We start from the raw sequence: 18145 nt of genomic DNA on the forward strand, positions 1-18145 counted from the left end.
CTCCTTTTTTCCTCACCTGCCCATGATTAACAGTCCTTTCCTATCAGATTCCTTCTTCTTCATTCCTTTACCTCTTCAACCTATTACTTCCCAGCTTCTCACTTCACCAACTGCTCCCCCACATGCCCACCTTCCCCCCTCACATGCCCACCTTCTCTCCACATGGGCTTCACCTATCATCTAGCAAGGTTGTACTCCTTCCCCTTGCCCCATTTTCTTATACTGGCTTTTACCCTCTTCCTTTCCAGGCCTGATGAATGGTCTCAGCCTGAAACTTTGACTGTTTATTCATCTCCATGGTTATTGCCTAACTGCTGATTTCCTCCAGTATCGTAGGTGTGTAATTAATCATACCAGAATCAGAATCAGAATTGCCTTTAATATCACTGACATATGTCGTGAAATCTGTTAATTTAGCAGCAGCAGTTCAATGCAATACTTGATAATATAGAAAAATAATAAATCAATTACAGTAAGTATATATGTGTATATATTAAATAGTTAATTTAAAATAGCGAGGTGGTGTTCCTGGGTTCAATGTCCACTTAGAAATTAGATGGCAGAGGGGAAGAAACTGTTCCTGAATCGCTGAGTGTATGCCTTCAGGTTTCTATAACTCCATCTTGATGGTCACAATGAGAAGAGGGCATGTCTTGGAAATTGGGGGTCCTTAATAATGGATTTCACCTTTCTGAGGCACCACTCCTTGAAGATGTCTTGGATACTATGGAGGCTACAACCAAGATAAAGCTGACTAATTTAACAACTTTCTGTAGCTTCCTTTGATCCAGAGCAGAAGACTTCCCCCTCCATAACAGACAGTGACATAGCCTGTCAGAATACTCTCTATAGTACATCTGTAGAAGTTGTTAAGTGCTGTAGGTGACAAATCAAATCTACCTAAACTCCTAATAACAAATAGCCACTATCTTGCCTTATTTATAATTGCATTGATATATTGGGACCAGGTTAGTTCCTCAGAGAATTTAACACCCAGGAGCTTGAAATTGCACACTCTCTCCACTTCTGGCCCCTCTATGAGGATTGGTCCATGTTAGAAACATAGAAAACCTACAACACAATACAGGTCCTTCGGCCCACAAAGTTGTGCCAAACATGTCCCTACCTTAGAAATTACTAGACTTACCCATAGCCCTCTATTTTTCTAAGCTCCATATACCTATTCAAAAGTGTCTTAAAAGACCCTATCATATCCACCTCCATCACCGTTGCTGGCAGCCCATTCCACGCACTCACCATTCTCTGAGTAAAAAACTTACCCTGACTTCTCCTCTGTATCTACTCCCAAGCACCTTAAAACTGTGTCCTCTTGTGGCAACCATTTCAGCCCTGGGAAAAAGCCTCTGACTATCCACATGATCAATGCCTCTCATCATCTTATATACTCAACTTACGCTTCCTGAAGTCTACAATCAACTCTTTCGTCTTACTGACGTAGAGTGCAAGGTTGCGGCTGCGATACCGCTCAGCTAGTTGGTATTTCTTGCTCCTGTACACCCTCTCGTCTCCATCTGAGATTCTACCAACAATGGTTGTATCATCAGTAAATTTATAGATGGCATTTTAGCATGGGTATAAAGTGTAGAGTCATGGGCTAAGCACACATCCCCTGAGGTGCATTGGTGTTGATCGTCAGTAAGGAGGAGATATTATTACTAATCCACTTAGGTTGTGGTCTTCCAGTTAGGAAGTCAAGGATCTAATTGCAGAGGGAGGTTCTGTAGTTTAACGGCCATGACTGTGGGAATGATAGTGTAAAACACTGTGTTATAGTCAATGAACAGGTGTTTGATTGATCTCGGCTGTGTGAAGAGCCATTGAGATTATGTCTGCCAATGACCTATTGATATTTATTTAGATATATTAATCATATCTGCAAGAGTGACATACTATAATGTGTGTAACTTATTGAAGAAAGCTTGCAAAATGATCTTGATAATAGATTTGCTTATTATGCTGTCTTTCACTATTCACTATGCAAATGAAAAATTATAAATTGTATTTTGAAGTGGTTGTAATTCTCAAGTTCAAATTATGTTGAGATTGAAAGCTATCATTGCATTGAATATATAAACTGTTGATGGAAGGAACTTGACACGACAGAAAACAATTGGATGGATAAATAATGTCCCTTGTTTTACTGTTGATCAGCTAAATGTGGAGGGATACTGATGGAACTGAAGAATGTCATACTTAGCCCTGGATTTCCTGGAAATTACCCTAGCAACCTGGATTGTTTGTGGAAGATTTTATTGCCCATTGGATACGGTAAGAATGTTCCTATGATATTTGATACAGAAAGTGTTTACCTTATATTAATATATTCAGCATTTTTTTCTGTGAGCTTTGGTTCTTTGTTAGGACACTTCTTTTTGATCTCTGGGGTTTATTAGATCTCCTCAGTGAGATTAAACTCCATTCCAAATCTCCGAGGACAAGAAATAAATTCTACCAAAGTTTCTTCTGAAGAGTTCTGAAAAAAATGTGATGTCAAAATTAGAATCAGGTTTACTATCACTGACATATGTCATAAAGTTTGTTTTTTTTCTGGCAGGAGTGCAATGTAATATATATCATTCTAACTTACAATAAGACATAAATTATTGAAAATTAGTGCAAAAAGAGAGCAAATTAAAGAATCACAAGCATAAGAAAATCTGCAGATGCTGGAAATCCAAGGCAACATGCACAAAATGCTGGAAGAACTCAGCAAGCCAGCCAGCATCTATGGAATCCTGAGGATGAGTCCGGGTCTGAAACATTGACTGTTTACTCTTTTCTATAGATGCTGCCTGGCCGGCTGAGTTCCTACAGAACTTTGTCTGTGTTGCAAAATAGTGAGGTATTGTTCATAGGCTCATTGGTTCAGAAATGTGATGTCAGAGGGGAAAAAATGTGTTCCTAAACACTGAGTATTGGTTGTCAGGCTCCTGTACTCTTCCCTACTATAGCAATGTGAAGAGGGCATTTGCCCATGATTAAGCTGGCTGAATTTACAACTCTCTGCAGATTCATATGATCCTAAGTAAAAGGTGAAACTCTGTAATAAGTACAAACACAATAGTTTTTTTTCTGAATTCCTTGCATACTGATAATTTTAAGATGAAATGATCAAATGATCACTACTATGATCAGTATATTCTTTTAGTATGAGTTTTGTTTTATGGTTAGTGCAAGGTAATGTTTACAACTAGTGCCACAAAGTGCCACAGAACAAAACATTTGGGAATAAATTTTCCCGTTAGTACATGCAATGAAACTGTTGCAAAATTTTATTCATAATAAGAAAATAGAAGTCCCTTAAGCAGAAGAGTTGCTGGAAATCTGGAACAACATACACAAAATCCTGATGGAACTCAACAGGTTAGGCAGATTCTATGGAGAGGAAAAAATAGTTGACATTTCAGGCCAAGATCCTTCATAATTAGTGTTCCTTGTTGAGTGTTTGAATGGTGGGTGAGTTTAATCAGGAAGTGTCTGCAATTGACAATTTCCTAAAGTGTCCTGTAGAGGATTTTCTAGTGTCCTTGAATGTGTGATAGATGGAGTCTTTGGAACAATAACTGGGTCAATAAGCTTTCCTTTTGCAACAAGCATAAACAGCCTTTCACTAACCAGCTGCCAATGGTCCTTAGAACTCATCAGAAGATGTCACAGGAGGAACGGAAGGCAAGCAAACCATTTAGATTGGACCAACGCCCAAGAGATATTTTTTACTATAAGACTACAAAACGTAGGAGCAGAATTAGGCCATTTGGCCCAAGAACTCTGCTCCATCATTCAATCATGACTGATTATTTTCCCTCTCAACCCCCATTCACTGGGATATGAATTTAACCTGTATATTGTAATCATACCTTGTTCTGATCACCTATATACAGGAAAGATAGAAATACAATTGAAGGAATACAGAGAAAACTTGCAAGGATTTTGCCAGGACAGAAGGGAGAAGGGAAAGGCTGGACAGGTTAGGACATTATTCTCTGAAGCATAGGAGATTGAGGGAAGATTTCACAGATGTATACAAAATTATAAGGGGCTTAGCTAGGGTCGGTGCAAGCAGGTTAGTGAAGCCAGAACTAGAGGCCATAGCTGAAGAGTGAAAGGGTAAACTGTTTATTCCTCTTTCTAAATGCTACCAGACCTGCTGAGCTCCTCCAGCATGTTGTGTGTGTTGCTCTAGATTTCCAGCATCTGCAGAATTTGTTATGTTAGGAAATGGGAGCACTTGGAGGAAACCCACATGGTCACAAGGAGAACATGCAAACTCCTTCCAGATAGCAGAGGGAATTGGACACTGATGTTCCAATCAAAGATGTTGTAAAGCGATTGTGCAAATTGCCTCACTAATAAGCAGTCCTGTGGATCATAAAGTGACCAGACAAACTTTCTCATCTTTAGACAGGCCACAACACTGATGGGTGTAACTTCAAAGTTCAAAAAGTCAAAATTCAAAGTAAATTTGTTATCAAAGTACACAAATGTTACCACATATGACTGTGAAATTCGTTTTTTTGCACGCCTTTCTAGTAAATACAAAAATTCCCACAATATAATCAATGAAAAACCACACACAACAGGATGGGTAGACAACCAATATGTTTGCCAAACTGTGCAATACAAAAAGAAAAACAAAACAAACAAAATGTTGATAAGAAATAAATAAGCAATAAATATCCAGACCGTGAGATGAAGAGTCCTTGAATGTAAGTCCATAGGTTGTGGGGACAGTGTTGGTGTGAGTGAAGGTATCCCTGTGGTTCAGGAGCCTAATTGTTGAGGGGTAATAGCTGTTCCTAAATCTGGTGACATAGGTCTTGAGGCTCCTGTACCTCTTTTCTGATGCAGCGAGAAGAGAGCATGCCCTCGATGGTAAGGGGTTCTTGATGATGGATGCTGCTTTCTTGTGGCAGTGCTTTCACTATCACCTCCTTTGATATTGAGAAAGGAAAGATATAACAGCATATCCAATTTATTCTTTCCAATATTTTTATTAGTTTCTACATAGAAGAATATAGGGTACAAGAAAGTACATATATAAAAGGTCAAAAAAGATTTAAAAAACTACCAACTATATTATACCTATCCATAATAACAATCTCATTACCCTGTATTCATGTGTTAATCAATAGTTATATTGAAATATACTAATTTATTACAAAAAAATCTAACCCCTACCAAGACTGAAGCTGTTTATTAAGGAGAAAAAAGTTAAAATACCTTCTCATATAATAAAAAAAATAATAGCCAACATCAAAATTCAAACAATGAATTGAAGGTTTTGAAAATAATTCAGAAAAGGTCCCCACAATGTTTGAAAGTCTTGACGAGATTCAGAAATTGAACAACTAATTTTCTCTAAATCTAAGCATGACATGATGTCGTATAACCATTGAGCATGAGTAGGAAGGAAAACATCCTTCCATTTAAACAAAAGCACCCTCCTAGCTATAAGAGAGCTAAAGGCCAAAATATGTAAATCAGATGTCTTCAGCTTGGTATCTTGTCCGGCAACAATACCAAATAGGGCTTTCGGGGGATCAGACTTAAAATTGACTTTGATAAGTAAACAAAAAATTTAAAAAACTTCCTTCCAATATTTTTCAAGACTCAGACAAGTCCAAAACATATGAATTAATGAAGCTTCTCCATTATTACATCTGTCACAGTAGGGAGATATATCCGAATAAAAACGAGATAGCTTATCCTTAGTCATATGAGCTCTATATACCACCTTAAATTGTATGATGGAATGGCGAGCACATAATTGAGAATCTCTGGGAACAAGATTTACAGACATCAATATCTGAGGAAACTTGGAATGATTTTTTTTTAAACTGGCATATCCAGTTTATTACTTGTGTGAAATCCCAAAACAGCATCAAATTGTATCAATTGGTTTTGTTAATAATTTCAGTGGAGAGATGAAATTGTTTATTTAAGGTAAGTTCTTTTACACAGGGTGTAGAACAAGTTAAGTTATTTTAAAATATTCTTTCCATTTGATTGATAAAAAACTCCTAAGTTGACCTCCAGTGTTGGGAGATGAGCTGCTGGTGAGGTTTAGTGCGTGATGGATTTGTTTGAAGAAGCCTTGCAATCTCATGCAAGACTTCACAACACCAGATAGTTGATTAAATAAAAGCACTGTGGTAGAATCCTAATCGCTGATGAGGAATATTCACATCAGTGGTACGTTCTGTTGAATGAAAGCTATTGGGATATATCCTTGAGATGGTTGAAATTTAAAGCATTTACATGGAGCACTGCCAAAAGAAAGCAGCATCTATCATCAAAGACCCCCACCATCTTGCCCATGCTCTCTTCTTGCCCCTGCCCTTGGAAGGGAGGAACAGAAACCTTAGGTTGTACTTCACCAGGTTCGGGAATAGTTAACTCCCTTCAAGCATCGGCCACCTGAACCAACGTGGATAACTTCACTCATCTCAGCACTGAACTAATATCACAAAAAAAAGTTTCTCCGTAACTTCTGCCACCTCCAACGGGATCCCACCACTAAGCACATCTTTCCCTCCCCGCCTCTCTCTGCATTCCGCAGGGATCGCTCCCTACACAACTCCCTTGTCCATTCGTCCCCCCCATCCCTCCCCACTGATCTCCCTCCTGACACTTATCCGTGTAAGCAGAACAAGTGCTACACATGCCCTTACACTTCCTCCCTTACCACCATTCAGGGCCCCAAACAGTCCTTCCAGGTGAGGCATCACTTCACCTGTGAGTCGACTGGGGTGATATACTGCGTCCGGTGCTCCCGATGTGGCCTTTTATATATTGATGAGACCCGACGCAGACTGGGAGACCGCTTTGCTGAACATCTACGCTCTGTCCGCCAGAGAAAGCAGGATCTCCCAGTGGCCACACATTTTAATTCCACATCCCATTCCCATTCTGACATGTCTATCCACGGCCTCCTCTACTGTAAAGATGAAGCCACACTCAGGTTGGAGGAACAACACCTTATATTCCGTCTGGGTAGCCTCCAACCTGATGGCATGAACATCGACTTCTCTAACTTCCGCTAAGGCCCCACCTCCCCCTCGTACCCCATCTGTTACTCATTTTTATGCACACATTCTTTCTCTCACTCTCCTTTTTCTCCCTCTGTCCCTCTGAATATACCTCTTGCTCATCCTCTGGGTCACCCCCCCCCCTTTTCTTTCTTCCCAGACCTCCTGTCCCATGATCCTCTCGTATCCCCTTTTGCCTATCACCTGTCCAGCTCTCGGATCTATCCCTCCGCCTCCTGTCTTCTCCTATCATTTTGGATCTCCCCCTTCCCCCTCCAACTTTCAAATCCCTTACTCACTCTTCCTTCAGTTAGTCCTGACGAAGGGTCTCGCCTGAAACGTCGACTGCACCTCTTCCTATAGATGCTGCTTGGCCTGCTGCGTTCCCCAGCAACTTTGATGTATGTTACCACAAAAAAAAGATTCACTTTCAAGGACTCTACATCTCTGTATTATTTATTTACTTTTTTATTATTTGCAAGATATGGCTTCTTTTGCACATTGGTTATTTATCAGTGTTTGATATTTATAGTTTTTTTTATATAAATTATATTGTATTTTTATGGTTTCCTGTAATATGTCTGCAAGAAAGTGAATCTCAGCATAGTTTATTATGATATATACGGTACATACGTAGAAAAGAAGTTTACTTTGAACTTGAATCTTTGAACATTGTGAGCATATCGAAGTACAATTGTCAGTAGAGAACTGACCACTGAAGAACTAAAAGGATTGATCAGAGGGATAGCTCAAATGGACAGCCAGTCTTTTTCCCCAGGGTGGAAATGGCTTATACGAGTGAGCACAACTTTAATGTGATTGGAGGAAAGTATAGAGAGGATGTAAGAGGTAGTTTTTATTACTCAGGGAGTGGTTGGTGCGTGGTATGTTCTGCCAGGTTTGGTGGTAGAGGCAAAACTTTGGGGACGTGAAGAGACTCAGATAGACACATGGATGATAGAATAATGGAGTGTTGTGTAGGAGAGAACATTTAGATTGATCTTAGAGTAGCTTAAAAGGTTGGCACCACATCATTTTGTCTGAAGGGTCTGTACTGTGTTGTAGTGCTCACTGTTCTCTCTTCTCCTGTCTGACAGTGCCTTGGCAGTGCACCTACAATGTCAGTTCCACTGCATTACTTTGCAGTAATTGTGACTTTATACCTTCAGCTGCCTCACCCAAGAACTCTGGAATCCCCCACCCTCTACTGCCTCTGATTTTCGATTTTGATTGAGGTTCACTAGGATGCTGCCTGGATTAGAGGGCAAGAGTGAGAAGGAACAGGTGAACAAACTTGGATTGTTTCCTCCTGAGAGGCACAGCCTAAGGCGAAACCTGATAGAATTTTAAAAGTTATTATGTGCATACATAGAGTAGACAGCCAGTATGTTTTTCCCAGAGTAAAATGTCTAATACTGGGGGGATATACCTAGGGTTAGAGAATTATGTATGCGTGTGAGTGGATGGGTTGCAGGGAGATATAGGGCTTGTCTTGGTATTGCTGTTCTGTTTTCTTGTGTCCTGTGCTGTGCTGGACATGCTCTGCTGGCACCAGAATACATGGCGAAACTTGTGGGCTGTCCCCAGCACATCCTTGGTGATGTTCATTGTTAAAGCAAACGACATAGGTCTCTGTATGCTCCGATGTACATGAGATACATAATTGTGAATCTGAATCTTAATCTGTGAGAGGGGTAAGTTCAAAGGAGATATGCGTGGCAGAATGTTTTTACACAGTGCTGGGTGCCTGGAATGCACTGCCAGGGGTGCTGATGAGGACAGGTATGACAGGTACATTTAGGAGACTCTTAGAATAATATATAAAAAAATAATTCAATGATAGAGGCACATAAGTTTGCTTAGAATGAATTGAATTGACTTGATTTCTTACATTCTTCACATACATGAGGAGTAAAAATCTTTACGTTATGTTTCTGTCTAAATGTGCAATGTGCAATCACAATCATTTATACTAAATGGAACAGTCAATGTAACATAGAACAAATTCAAATCAGCGTGAGTTAATCAGTCTGATGGCCTGGTGGAAGAAGATATCCCGGAGCCTTTTGGTCCTGGTTTTTATGCTGTGGTACCATTTCCCCGATGGTAGCAGCAGGAATAGGTTGTGGTTGAGATGACTTGGGTCCCCAGTGATCCTACAGGCCCTTTTTACACACCTGCCTTTGTAAATGTCCTGAATCAAGGGAAGTTCACAACTACAGATGTGCTGGGCTGTTAGCACCACTCTCTGCAGAGTCCTGCAATTAAGGGAGGTACAGTTCCTATACCAGGCAGTGATGCAGCCAGTCAGGATGCTCTCAATTGTGCTGCTGTAGAAAGTTCTTCGGATTTGGGGGCCCATACCAAACTTTCTCAACTGTCTGAGGTGAAAGAGGTGGCTGTTGTACCTTTTTCACCACACAGCTGGTGTGCACAGACCACGTGAGGTCCTCGGTGATGTGGATGCCAAGGAATTTAAAATGGTTTACCCTCTCAACCCAAGATCCATTGATGTCAATAGGGATTAGCCCATCTCCATTCCTCCTGCAATCCACAACCAGCTCCTTTGTTTTTGTGACATTGAGGGACAGGTCGTTTTCTTGACACCACTGTGTCAGAGAGATGACTTCTTCCCTGTAGGCCACCTTGTTACTGTTTGAGATAAGGCCAATCAATGTAGTGTCGTTGGCAAATTTAATTTAGTAGATTAGAGCTGTGGGTGGCAACACAGTCATCGGTATACAGGGAGTAAAGGAGGGCACTTAGTACACAGCCCTGAGGGGCTCCTGTATTGAGGGACGTTGTCTTCACGTAGGCAGGAGGGATTAGTTTAATTTTGCGTCACTGTCAAAACTAGTTTGGCACAACATGGTGGGCCGAAAGGCCTATTCCTGTGCTGTAGAGTCAAATAGCCATAGAGCTCCTTGCATAGAAACAGGCCTTGGCCTATTTAATCCATGCCAAACTATTAACCTGCATAGTGCCATCAACCTGCACCCAGACCATAGCCATCCATATCACTCCAATCCATGTACCTATCCAAATTTCTCTTAAATATTGAAATCAAACCCCCACCCATAACTTACACCGACAGCTTTTTCCACATACTCACGGCCCTCTGAGAGAAGACAATACACCTCAAGTTCCCCTTTAACATTTCACCTTTCATCCTTAACCCATCACCTCTGGTCTCGCCCAACCTCAGTGGAATATAACTTAATTGCATTTACCCTTCATAATTTTATGTACCGGTATCAAATCTTCTCTCGTTCTCCTATTCTGTAGGGAATAAAGTCGTAACCTATTCAATTTTTCCTCATAACTCAGGTCCTCAAGTCTGGGCGACGTCTTGTAAATGTTCTCTGTACTCTTCAAATCTTATTGATATCTTTCCTGTAGGTAGGTGACCAGATCTGGACTGTTCTAAGTGTAACTCCATGAAACCTTCCTCTGCGATGCTTGGTTTCGATTTTTGATTCTTTTTTATATGTGTATTTGTTTTTAACACACAAATGTACATTGTGGTAGTACACAAGATACCATGTCTGTAATTAAAAAGTTTAAATTCAGACCTAACCTCATTAGGCAAGTGACATATCTTCAAAAAGAAACCTCCCACTTTCCCCACCGCCACACTTGTGATTACCTCTCAGCATTATTCATTTCTCGCTGGTGCACCAGGGAAGCAAAGCGTGTTTGTTCTCCACACTGAACATTACTAGGACTGTCTGCTGAAGCTCAAAATGATGTCAATTGATTCTCAAATTCAGTGGCTCCTATGGAGAAATGATAGCATGCCTGCTAGAGGAAGCCATCACTGTGTCAGAAAACGCATCATTTATCTCAGTGAGTGGGTGTTTTTATATTAAAAACCAGAGTCAAACATTGATGAACCACGATTCCCTCTCGTATTTTGTGAATATCACAAAACACAGCTCATCAAAAGCAGCAGTGTTTTCCTGATGAATTTGTGTATCATTTGCTGCAGACCACAATCTATTACATGGTATGATTATGGGCTCTGTGTTAAACCTTCCTTAAATGGTCAGCTGACGGGGTAGGTGGTCAGGGCTAGCAATACTCTCCCCCACATTGCTAGTCTCTGTTATTTTAACAACATAGAGTATCAGAGCCCTCTCTTACTATGCAAATTTAAGTTTGTTATCTTCCACAGATAGCATTATAGCACCAGTAACATTATACTGTTTACCTTTTCCACTTGTGTTGTAAAGGCACCTTATGCAAAATGTTATTCTGCTGAAATATATTTTATTATTTGTTAAGTTATTTGTGGTAATATTACTTTATAAGTTGCGTGTGAGTTGTGCACCTTGGTCTGGAGGAACATTGCTTCATTTGATAGTGTACATGTACACAGCTGAATGACAATAAAGTTCAACTTGATCTGTACAAGTATGTGTATGCACTGGTGCAAAATAAAAGCTTACTTTCAGCAACCTCATAGGAAAGTAGCATCAGATAAGGGCATAATTCACAAGAAAAACATAGAAAACCTACAGCACAATACAGGCCCTTCGGCCCACAGAGTTGTGCCAAACCTTAGAAATTACCAGGGTTACCCATAGCCCTCTATTTTTCTAAGCTCCATGTACCTGTCCAGAAGTCTCTTAAAAGACCTTATCGTATCCACCTCTACCACTGTTGCCAGCAGCCCACTTCATGCACTCACCACTCTCTGCGTAAAAAAACTTAACCCTGACATCTCCTCTGCACCTCCTCCCCAGCAGTTTAAACCTCTATCAGGTCACCTCTCATTCTCCGTTGCTCCAAGGAGAGAAGGCCGAGTTCACTCAACCTGTTTTCAAAAGGCATGCTCCCCAATCCAGGTCACATCCTTGTAAATCTCCTCTGCATCCTTACTATAGCTTCCACATCCTTCCTGTAGTGAGGTGACCAGAACTGAGCACAGTACTCCAAGTGGGGTCTGACCAGGGTCCTATATAACTGCTACGTTACCTCTCGGCTCCTAAATTCAATTCCATAGTTAATGCAGGCCAATACACCGTATGCTTTCTTAACCACAGAGTCAACCTGCGCAGCTGCTTTGAGCGTCCTATGGACTCAGACCCCAAGATCCCTCTGATCCTCCACGCTGCCAAGAGTCTTATCATTAATACTATATTCTGCCATCATATTTGACCTACCAAAATGAACCACTTCACACTTACCTGGGTTGAACTCCATCTGCCACTTCTCAACCCAATTTTGCATCCTATCAATGTCTCGCTGTAACCTCTAACAGCCCTCCACACTATCCACAACACCTCCAACCTTTGTGTCATCTGCAAACTTACTAACACATCCCTCCACTTCCTCATCCTCATCACGAAGAGTAAGGGTCCCAGATCAGATCCCTGAGTCACACCACTGGTCACCGACCTCCATGCAGAATATGACCTGTCTACAATCACTCTTTGCCTTTTGTGGGCAAGCCAGATCTGGATCCACAAAGCAATGTTCCCTTGGATCCCATGCCTCCTTACTTTCTCAATAAGCCTTGCGTGGGATACCTTATCAAATGCCTTGCTGAAATTCATACGCACTACATCTACTGCTCTTCCTTCATCAATGTGTTTAGTCACATCCTCAAAAAATTCAATCAGGCTCATAAGGCATGACCTGCCCTTGACAAAGCCATGCTGACTATTCCTAATCATATACCTCTCCAAATGTTCATCAATCCTGCCTCTCAGGATCTTCTCCATCAACTTACCAACCACTGAAGTAAGATTCACTTGTTTATAATTTCTTGAGCTATTTCTACTCCCTTTCTCGAATGAGGGAACAACATCCGCAGCCCTCCAATCCTCCGGAACCTCTCCCGTCCCCATTGATGATCAAAGATCATCGCCAGAGACTCAGCAATCTCCTCCCTCGCCTCCCACAGTAGCCTGGGGTACATCTCATCCAATCCCGGTGACTTATCCAACTTGATGCTTTCCAAAAGCTCCAGCATATTCTCTTTCTTAATATCTACATGCTCAAGCTTTTCAGTCTACTGCAAGTCAGCACTACAGTCACCAAGATCCTTTTCCATAGTGAATACTGAAGTAAAGTATTCATTAAGTACCTCTGCTATTTCCTCCGGTTCCATACACACTTTCCCACTGTCACATTTGATAGGTCCTATTCTTTCACACCTTATCCTCTTGCACTTCACATACTTGTAGAATGCCTTGGGGTTTTCCTTAATCCTGCCCGCCAAGGCCTTCTCATGGCCTCTTCTGGCTCTCCTAATTTCCCCTTTAAGCTCCTTCCTGTTAGCATTATAATCTTCCAGGTCTCTACTATTACCTAGCTCTCTGAACCTTTTGTAAGCTTGATTTATTACAGCCTTGACTAGATTTATTACAGCCTTTGTACACCACGGTTCCTGTACCCTACCACAACTTCCCTGTCTCATTGGAACATACCTATGCAGAACTCCACACAAATCTCCCCTGAACATTTGCCACATTTCTTCCATACTTTTCCCTGAGAACATCTTTTCCCAATTTAAGCTTTCAATTTCCTGCCTGTTAGCCTCATAATTCCCCTTACTCCAATTAAACACTTTTCTATCTTGTCTGTTCCTATCTCTCTCCAATGCTATTGTAATGGAGATAGAATTATGATCACTATCTCCAAAATGCTCTCGCACTGAGAGATCTGACACCTGACCAGGTTCATTTCCCAATACCAAATCAAGTACAGTCTCTCATCTTGTAGGCTTTTCTACATATTGTGTCAAGAAACCTTCCTGAACACACGTAACAAACTCCACCCCATCTAAACCCTTTGCTCGAGGGAGATGCCAATCGATATTTGGGAAATTAAAATCTCCCATCACGACAACTCTGTTATTATTACACCTTTCCAGGATCTGTTTCCCTATCTGCTCCTCGATGTCCCTGTTACTATTGGGCAGCCTATAAAAAACACCCAGTAGCGTTATTGACCCCTTCCTGTTCCTAACCTCCACCCACAGAGACTTCATAGATAATCCCTCCGTGACATCCACCTTTTCTGCGGCCGTGACACTATCTCTGATCGATAGTGCCATGCCCTCACCCCTTTTGCCTCCCTCCCTGTCCTTTCTGAGACATCTAAAACCCAGCACTTGAAGTAACCATTCCTGTCCCTGAACCATCCAAGTCTCTGTTATGGCCACCACATCATAGCTCCAAGTATTGATCTATGCTCGAAGCTCATCTGCTTTTTCACGTTAAAATAGACACATCTCAAACCATCGGTCTGAGCGCATCCCGCCTCTGTCACCTGCCTATCCTCCCTCACACCCTGTCTCCAAGCTTTCTCTACTTGTGAGCCAACCGCTTCTTCCCCAGTCTCTTTAGTTCTGTTCCCACCCCCCCAACAATTCTAGTTTAAACTCTCCCCAGTAGCCTTAGCAAACCTCCCCGCCAGGATGTTTGTCATAAATATATACACAATTTTTATAAGAAAGAACATAATTAAAACAAAAAATACACAGTCCATTTTGTTGTGGAGTGGTAAATTGATTTATTATTGTCACGTGCTGAGGTATGGTGAAAAGTTTGTCTTGAGTACAGTTCATACAGATCAATTCATTACAAATCAGAATCAGGTTTATTATCACTGGCATATGTCACGAAATTTGTTTTGAGACAGCAGTATGTTACAATACATAAATTTACTCTAAAATACAGTAAGAATGTTTAAATAAGTAGTCAGAGCTCATAGCAAAAATAGTAAGGTAGTTTTCATAGGTTGATTGGCCATTTAGAAATCTGATGGTCTATGAACTCATTAACACAACCACACTATTTTTCAACACTGCATTGAGGTAGTGCAAGGTGATAGAATAACAGGCTTTAATAATGATACAGTGGTCATATTGTTGCTGAACTGCAGTTATTAAGATTGTGCCTGTTGTTTCAAGAACCAAATGGCTGAAGGGAAGTAGTTGTTATTGAATCCAGTGGTGTGGGACTTCAGGATTTTGTACCTCCTGCCTGATGGTAGCTGCGAGAATATGGCATGGTCTGGATGATGGGGATCTTTGATGATTGGTGTTGCCTTCTTGAGGCAGCACCCCCTGAAGGTACTACTACTGATGGGGAGAAATGTGCTCGTGCTGTATTGAGCTGAATCCACTTCTCTGCTGCTTCTTACATTCCTGCGCATTCAGAGTGCTGAACCAGACCATGATGAAACCACTCAGGATACTTTCCACAGAGGTTTGCTAGTATTCAGTGATAAGCCTTAATGCAGTTACCACCAGGCTCAAGAACAATTTCTATCCTGCTGTTATTAAATGAGTCTTGTGTATGATACGATAGACTCCTGGCCTTACAATATAACTCATTATGATCTTGCACTTTATTGATCACCTGCACTGCACTTTCTCTGTAGCTTTTACACTTTATTCTGCACTGTATTTTTTTGCCTTCTTCACCCCCAATACACTGTGTAATGGTCTGATCTGTATGATCAACATGCAAGGCAAGCTTCTCGCTGTACCTTTGTACATGTGACAATAATAAACCAAAGCTAATGTCAATACCTACTTAACCTCCTAAGAAAGTAAAGATGCCAGCACGCCCTCCCGGTGACTGAGAAGGGTGTCCAGTGAATAAGTATAAATGCAGTTTTGTGGACCTCATTCTGCGTTTAATATATACAGTAAAAGCATGGAAGGTTGTGGCTCAGTGTTCAATTTCATGTTTCAAGTTTATTATCATGGCCACATGTCACATGTACTCAGGATATAAACACTACAAAAATTGTCTTCGCAGCAGCAGCATAGTGTGTCACATAAAAAGTACAGGCCCTTCAGCCCACAGTATTTTGCCACATTTTATCCTCATCTAAGCCTTCCCATTTACATTGCCCTCAAATTTTCTATCATTATGTGCATATCCAAGAGCTTTTTAAATGTCCCTAATGTATGTGTCTCCACCACCACCCCTGGAAGTGTGTTCCACACACCCATCACTCTCCGTGTGAAAACCTACCTCTGACAATTCCCCATACTTTCCTCCAATCACCTTGAAATTATGCCCCCTCGTATTAGCAATTTCCATCCTGGGAAAAAGGCTCCAGCTGCCCAGTCAATCTATGCCTCCTATCATATTGTACGCCTCTATCAAGTCAATCCTCTTTCACTCAAAGCTCACTCAACCTATCCTCCTAAGGCATGCTCTCTAATCCAGGCAGCATCCTGGTAAATCTCCTCTGCACCCTCTCTAAAACTTCCACATCCTTTTTATCATGAGGCAACTGGAACTGAACACAATATTCCAAGTGTTCTCTCGAAAACTTAAATTACATAAACTTAAATTCACCATGGGGTGAGGCTTTGTGTAAACAATGTTGGGGCACTGAAGGAAATTCAAACTATGATGCTGGACTGAGCGCAACATTTTCCCTCAATGCAGATTAGGCTTCTGTGATACCATTTGCATTAATTTCTGCTTTAAGCACTTACTTGGAAAATAGTAGCTTTGATTGTTTCTACTGTTGAAGTGATTTGGCAGAGTTAAGGGGCAAAGAAAAGAAAGAAAGATTAGCTCCTTTGCCTACTTGTACATCACAGTGAAATGCATCATTTGCATTAGCGATCAACAGTGTCTGAGGATGTGCTGGGGGCAGCCTGCAAGAGTAGACTGTTGTTAGCCCATCGTTCCCAGATGGCAAGTAGGTTTTAGAGTCCTACATTTGCTGAAACTGTTACACCTTATTCTGTAATTACCCTGTTTTACCTTTTCCTTTGTACTACCTCACTGTACTGTTGGAACGAAATAATCTGTCTGGATAGCAAGTCGGCAGCACAGTAGTGTGGCAGTTAGCTTTTCTATTATAGTACCAGTAACTGGCATTCAATTCCCACCGCTTTCTGTAAGGAGTTTGTACGTTCTGCCCATGACCTCGTGGGTCTACTCTGGGTACTCTGGTTTCTTCCCATGTTCCAAAGATGTAGAGGTTAATGAGTTAATTGGTCACTTGTGTGTAATTGGGTGGTTTTGGCTCAGTGGGCTGAAGGGGCCAGCTACTGAGCTGTATCTCTAAATAAAATAAAATAAAGAAAAAGAATATGTTTTTTTTACTGTACATCAGTAAATACAATAATGGTAAACCAGCTGATCTGATTGTTTCAGAAGGTTTTAAGAAGAATGAAAGTCAAGTGTTACATTGCAGAGAATAAAGTGACCAAAGAGAATAATGATACATGCCCTAGTTTACAGCACCATTCCATCTAAAGCAGGGTCTGTGCGGAAATAGTGAAGAAAATTAAATGTAAATCAAGGATAAGGATTCTTATGATGACATTTCACCCACAATTGTTTTACTTCATTTCCTGCTGTCTACTAAATTCCTTCTTTCTATCTCAGCTATGTGGAAAATAATGCTTCATGGGATCTGTTATCCCACTTCAGCTTCTGACAGAAACTTTTTTATTGAAGCAAGTAGACCATTAATGAGAGTTGGCAGCTGTATCATGCATTGTGCCTAGTATTATCCACTGGTTAATTTACTACAGAAAATGTTCCATGGAGGGAGTTGTCATCATGTCAGATGTTTGAAGAGATGGGATGAGCCAGTCTGAACCAATACTTCTGTTATGCCCAGTCATTGTGCAGTGGTGGTTGTGAAGATTCAGGTGACCTATACAATGTGCCCATCTCCTATTCTCCCCCCTCCCTCTGTCTCCCTGACCCTTCCTCTCTCTATTCTTCACCCTCCAATTCCTCCCCATCCCTCTTCCTCCCCCTGTAATTACTCTCTTCCTCCCTTCTTCTCTTACTTTCTCCCCTTCTCTCCCCCACTCATCCCTCCCACTCTTTCTCTTTCCATCACTGGCCCCTCCTTCTCCCTTTCTTTCCCCCCTCCAATTTATCCCTCCTTCTCCTCTCTCCCCCTCTCACCTATCCCCTCTTCCATTCTTCCTCTTCTTATTTTCCCAGGTCATCAAACACTCTTCACATGTTAACCCTTTCATTCCCGGAATCATTCTCGTGAGCTTCCTCTGGACCTTTCAGTTATTTTGTGTTGCCATGTTGGAATCTTTCCTTCAATCCGATGGAGAGATTAAGTTGTTGCTATCCATCAGAAGA

At 41.2% G+C, this 18145-nt stretch overlaps 1 protein-coding gene across 5 annotated transcripts in view; it reads left to right on the top strand.

Annotated features, from left to right (window-relative positions):
• LOC134341158 (CUB and sushi domain-containing protein 1-like) overlaps nucleotides 1-18145 on the top strand; it is a 2430601-nt gene that overhangs the window by 2123887 nt on the left and 288569 nt on the right. For all 5 annotated transcript variants that reach the window (XM_063038952.1, XM_063038962.1, XM_063038968.1 and 2 more), the window contains one exon: nucleotides 2173-2289. In XM_063038952.1, the coding sequence (XP_062895022.1) occupies nucleotides 2173-2289 (117 nt within the window). The remainder of the gene's footprint in view (nucleotides 1-2172; nucleotides 2290-18145) is intronic.

This window comes from Mobula hypostoma, chromosome 2 (genome assembly GCF_963921235.1).
Source record: "Mobula hypostoma chromosome 2, sMobHyp1.1, whole genome shotgun sequence".
NCBI lineage: Eukaryota > Metazoa > Chordata > Chondrichthyes > Myliobatiformes > Myliobatidae > Mobula > Mobula hypostoma.